The following is a 5,227-nucleotide window of genomic DNA, read 5'->3' as shown; positions in this document are numbered from 1 at the left end:
AAAAAATGAGTAAAAAGAAAACAAAAAAATATAAAAACGTGAATGAAAAAAGAGTAGAATTGAGATAAAGATGTGTCAAAAAACTTTTAAATTTAAATCATTACCGATTAATTAGAATATTGATTAGTGTTTGTGTTGCTTTTGTCTTAGATATAATTAGTAAATGTTCTAAAGATACTCAACCTATCATTTTTAATTCGTATCATTGAAGAATCAATATAGTATGTCATTGCTATGTAAACCCTGTGAAATTTTTTCATGTTTTTCATAGTTTTACCATTTCGTATTTCTTATTTTTTTTTCGTTTTCTTCTTGTTTTTATGTTTTTCTCTTTTACATATGTTGTTTGTTTATTATGTAAATAAAATTTTATAATTACATTTCACTAAATAAACACAAATATGATAATTACAATTCATTAATTTTTCTTTTAAAATTTGACAATCAAACATGATAATAAATATTTAATTATATTACAATTTTGATTATATAGAATATGTCAATCTTAATTATATTACACTAGAAAGATACCCTTGCTTCGCTTCGGGAGAAAAAACTTTACAAATTTTTATGTCCAAATTAAAATTATAAAAAAATAAAAAATTAAAATATTAAGCATTTATTTAATTTAAGTGTGTTTTTTATTTACCACTTAAATAGTCAATTAAGTAAAAAACTCATGTATTTTGATAAGTCAAAATATTTTTTTTGGTGGAAAAATATTTAACTTAACATTTTAAGTTAAATATTATGAACTAATATTTTTATAACAGTTACATCATTTAATATTTTTAATATTTATAATTTTCAACACTTAAAATTCAGTAATTATTTTTTCAACACCTAATTTTAAGTTTTATCAAACATAATTTAAGTCTTTAGAATGTTAACCCTGAGATTTTAATAAATCTAGATTATTAAATTTAAACTTTAAAATGCTAAGAATTTTCACTCTAAAATTTTAGTAAGTCTAAACCTAACAGTGAATAACCAAATTTATTTTATTAAATAAGCTTACGTGAACACTATGGTTAATATAATATTATAATTTAAAGGGTAATTAATTTATTAGTCCCTATATTTTCAAAAACACACGGTAAGGTCCCTAACCTTTTTCTCGATGAACTGTTTAGTCCTTCCATCTGTTTGTTAGATTTTTTTACCGTTTATGAATTCGGCAATCACTAAATTACCCTTTAATATTTTGACTTAAAGTCAAAAGTAATTCACATCTCTATGTCTTTCTCTCAGAACCTGCACTGAAAAAAATGGAGAAACGATTGAATATCTAACCCATAATCGACTCAAATCAACCAGAAGAACACAGAATAATGGTCTTATATATTTGATTTTGTGGTAAAGGGTAGTTATTTTTGTAAATAGATTTTGACTCAAATCCAAATTGACTAACAGAATCTTCATGGGAGTCTAATGGCAGGGATTAAACAGTTCACGGAAAAAAACGTTAGGGACTAAACAGTTCATCGAGAAAAAGATTAGAGACCTTATCGTGTATTTTTGAAAATATAGGGACTAAACAGTGTGTTTTGTCAAAATATAGGGACTAATAAATTAATTACCCCAATTTAAATGGTCTAAAGCTTTATAATGAGAGTAGAGGCTAATGGATATTTTTATGTTCATCTATTCATAAATAAATAGAATGTAGAAAAGAATAAATTAGACTTTTTTCTATAGACATGGACTTTGAAATAACATAAAAGACAAAAAGGAAAATAATATAAAAAGAAAAGGAATATGAGTGAGCAAAGGAAAAGAAGCCTTTAAAAAGGCCATGAAGTTTTGTACCAAAAAAAAATGACATAAAGAAACGGCACCGTTTTGCTCCAAGTTATTTGGGTGCCACAAAAGCTCAGAGAAATTAGGGGAGGATATGATGGATTGTTTTAAGGGCATAATTGGAAAAAATATGAAATTGATACTGTTCCCTTCATTCAACTTTTTATATATATATATATATATATAGATAATTTCATTACACTGTATCAAACGGGCCAAATGGCAGGTATTTTGAAGAGAGCACAAGTCCAATACATAAAGCCTTGCTTTATAATAAGATCCACTAAATTCAAAGTGGAGGCTAGGGTTTTGCGGTATGCTAACTATCAAGCTTACGATCTCACCCTATATAATTGCCGTCTGTTTTATTATTTCTCAATCCTCACTGCATCTTCTTCGGATCTGAGCTACTGAGCCTTTCTTCGATACTAGATTAAATCCAGGTATCCTCCCTTTTTGATTTCCATGCTTTTTTTAATAGATAAGCTCAGTTCGTAGTATGAGTTTCAACTTGTTATATAGTTTTTAATCGTCGATATTGGTGTCTCTAATGATGTTTTTAAGTTTATAACTTTCGTTCTTCCGAGAAGTTACTATGCGGAATCTTATGGAGACCTGAACTGAAGAGACGTCTATTTAGCACTTCATTTCTGTTTATTTCTCTGTTTTTTTTGACCTAGGATTTGTTTTTATGGCTTTCGATTACTATCTAATAAAATGTCTCCAATGATGATTATTTAATAGTTCTTCCGAGATTCTCTATGCGGAAACACTTTTGGAGACCTGAACTGAGGAGACTTGTTTTGTTTCCTTGTTTAAAGAGTGTAAGAAGCACTGGGATTTTCATTGTCCTCCCAGTCACTCATGTTTATGTCTTAAGTTTGTTGGTAAATTCTTTCAAGGAACCCCACTTGTCATCCCAGCAAAAAAGATTTGTCATATTCGTACTCTTTTGTTTTTGTGGATGCAATCCATTTGATGATATTTTCTTTATATTAGAACTTTTCATGTTGCTGGGTTTGAATTTCCGTATATTCTTATATTATTTTTCAGGTTTTAAATGTAAATCATTTTAGTATTAGGCACTAGTTTGTAGTTGCAACATTTACTGTCTTTAGACATTGAAGATCTCTTTTATCCCCATCTCTAATGATGTGTTTTGAAAAACTTTCGTTCTCCTGAGCTTATTAATGCTGAAAAATCATGGAGACCTGAGCTGAAGAGTTATAAGGAAGATCTTTAATGTCTGATCTGGTTAGTTGTGATTTTCACTTTGCATACTTCTTTGGAAACTGAAGAAGCAAATTCTATTTGTATAATTCATACTTGAGATTGAAAAGTACATATTTGTTCAATTTTGTAGCCTTTCTATTTCTGAAGGATCGCTCATTTACTCCATTAAATTTTTTTTGAGACAGTCTGCACTTTTCAGACACCTATTTGTTGTCTAGAAAGGCCTAAGTTACAGATTAAGGGTCTGCTTGTTTTGGGGTTAGAGAAGGTTAATTAAAGAGGGTTATTTTCCTAACCTTGTTTGGATGGAGTTTAAATGGAGGTGATGATTAAATGAGGGTTAAATGAAGGTTAGAAAACCTTGGAATAACGCCAATTTCAGTCCCACCAAATTGGTGGGATCTGGAGGTTCACTAAATAACATCCTCCCCCCTCCCTCTAATGAACCATATCAAACCTTCATCCAAGAAGACCCTAATATGTGTTTATGCCTTGAGAAGATGCATGTTATCTCACGTTTTTATTTGATTGTCATATTCATTTATTAGGCCATAACTCTTATATTCTCGATAAGACTATTGTTTATAGATTAAATTAAATTTGCCCATTTTTATCGTTCATTAGCAAATTTTAATTTTGTTTTCCTCTTACGCATTCTACTTTTTTGGTTTATTTCAGTACCCGAGTAGTTTGCTGGCAACCCTCCCAAAAATCAAAACTTCCCTTGAAGATGAGGTACTGTGTTTTTCTTTTCCTCCATTCATAGAAGAATTCTGATGCTTACCAATCTTCATAGTTGTGCTAATTGTTGTTTGTTTTGTTTTGTTTTCTACTGTGGTGCTCTTTCAGCCGGCCTATGGAAGAAGATGTAAGCTATTTTCTGACTCTCATATCTTCAGTCAGTTTTAATTTATTTAGATTCTATTTGAATGAATCTCTTTTTAGAGGTTGCATTCCACTAAGGAATTTGGTTTCTAGGACTGGTGCACATTGTGTTGTTAAAACTTAATAATTGAAGCTGTAGTCTTTAAACTCGGTTTTCAATTTCATTTAGATGGCAATTTTTTCTTATTTACTTGTTATGATGCTGCAGGGTCCTACTAAGAATGAGGAGGAGGAATTCAATACTGGACCTCTTTCAGTACTTATGATGAGTGTAAAAAATAACACCCAGGTAATTGAAGCTATAGTCTTCAACTGTTTTCTGCTAGTTAGGTCATGCATTTGTATATTCTTTAATCCTTGTATCCACAAATGTATCACTCAAATTTCATTATCCTGTTATGCTGAATAGGTGCTTATTAATTGTCGAAACAACAAGAAACTTCTTGGTCGTGTTAGAGCATTTGACCGGCACTGCAACATGGTACTTGAGAATGTGAGGGAGATGTGGACAGAGGTTAGTATTGTTGATGGCACATTCTATTCATTAGTTTGATATATTTCTGTATGAATGGTAAATAAAACTCTTATTATTATTTTTTTTGTTAGATCCCAAAGACCGGAAAAGGCAAGAAAAAGGCTGTCCCAGTTAATAAGGACAGATTCATAAGTAAGATGTTTCTACGTGGTGATTCCGTGATAATTGTTCTAAGGAATCCCAAGTGATTTAGCTGCTTCTGAAGTTGATTAAACTTGTGATTGGTTACTAGTTGAGAGCAGCCAAATTGTGCTTGTGTTGCTATTTGTATGAAAGCCAAATCTTGACTTAGTTTTAGCTGCCAGCCTTAGGTGATTGTAAAATTGTGTTATCTTTTTGCTACATAACAAACTTCTATTAGTGTTTTTGTAAAACGTATTTAACTCCATGAGGTTGTGATTACATCGGCAGCGACTAAATCAGTATTTGCAAGCAACGGTCAACATTCAAGTTCAATTTTAGAGGACTGAAAAAATGTCAAGATCTTTTCCTATTTGGGAGGAAGACATGGAGTTTAAAGTTCATATGCTATTTTTATAAATAGGCTAATAATTTGTTTTTTCAAGTATATGAAGTTTATAGGATTTATTTTTGGTAATTTATTACTTTGTCTGATTTAAAGGCCTGATACATCTAGAGTCCCTGTACTGTCAAAAATTTCAACTGCCCCTTAAGGTCCAAGTGACCTATTTCTTGTGCCTTGCATTCAATAATCCCTTGGCATTAGAGTGAAATACATACTCATCCAGGAGGTGAACATTATTATGAATACAA

At 30.5% G+C, this 5,227-nt stretch overlaps 1 protein-coding gene and 3 non-coding genes across 5 annotated transcripts; all 4 read left to right on the top strand.

Moving 5' to 3' along the window:
• The first annotated feature begins 2,083 nt into the window (after positions 1 to 2,083).
• Positions 2,084 to 5,021, top strand: LOC136209473 (uncharacterized). 2 transcript variants are annotated; one of them, XM_066000944.1, is made up of 6 exons: positions 2,084 to 2,243; positions 3,712 to 3,768; positions 3,883 to 3,901; positions 4,127 to 4,207; positions 4,328 to 4,432; positions 4,525 to 5,021. In XM_066000944.1, exons 2-6 carry the CDS (start codon positions 3,764 to 3,766, stop codon positions 4,639 to 4,641), a joined length of 327 nt encoding a protein of 108 aa, XP_065857016.1. In that variant the 5' UTR covers positions 2,084 to 2,243; positions 3,712 to 3,763; the 3' UTR covers positions 4,642 to 5,021. The 2 variants fall into 2 exon arrangements, with proteins under 2 accessions (XP_065857016.1, XP_065857017.1); XM_066000945.1 differs by lacking the exon at positions 2,084 to 2,243 and adding an exon at positions 2,344 to 3,054.
• LOC136210200 (small nucleolar RNA Z159/U59) lies at positions 2,344 to 2,430 on the top strand. The gene has a single exon (XR_010677910.1). It is a non-coding gene; the product is annotated as a small nucleolar RNA Z159/U59 (small nucleolar RNA).
• On the top strand, positions 2,520 to 2,598 carry LOC136210201 (small nucleolar RNA Z159/U59). The gene has a single exon (XR_010677911.1). It is a non-coding gene; the product is annotated as a small nucleolar RNA Z159/U59 (small nucleolar RNA).
• Positions 2,943 to 3,026, top strand: LOC136210202 (small nucleolar RNA Z159/U59). Its single transcript, XR_010677912.1, has one exon. It is a non-coding gene; the product is annotated as a small nucleolar RNA Z159/U59 (small nucleolar RNA).
• Positions 5,022 to 5,227: the final 206 nt, after the last annotated feature.

Source organism: Euphorbia lathyris, chromosome 10 (genome assembly GCF_963576675.1).
Source record: "Euphorbia lathyris chromosome 10, ddEupLath1.1, whole genome shotgun sequence".
Classification (NCBI taxonomy): Eukaryota; Viridiplantae; Streptophyta; class Magnoliopsida; order Malpighiales; family Euphorbiaceae; genus Euphorbia; species Euphorbia lathyris.
Note: the sequence above shows the minus strand (reverse complement) of the source record. Positions and strands in the feature narration are given on the sequence as shown.

What these genes read in the sequence shown, in the direction of transcription:
- LOC136209473 (XM_066000944.1), top strand. An exon ending in GTGTAAAAAATAACACCCAG is followed by an intron (nt 4,208 to 4,327) that starts GTAATTGAAGCT and finishes TATGCTGAATAG; the next exon opens with GTGCTTATTAATTGTCGAAA. An exon ending in TGAGGGAGATGTGGACAGAG is followed by an intron (nt 4,433 to 4,524) that starts GTTAGTATTGTT and finishes TTTTTTTGTTAG; the next exon opens with ATCCCAAAGACCGGAAAAGG.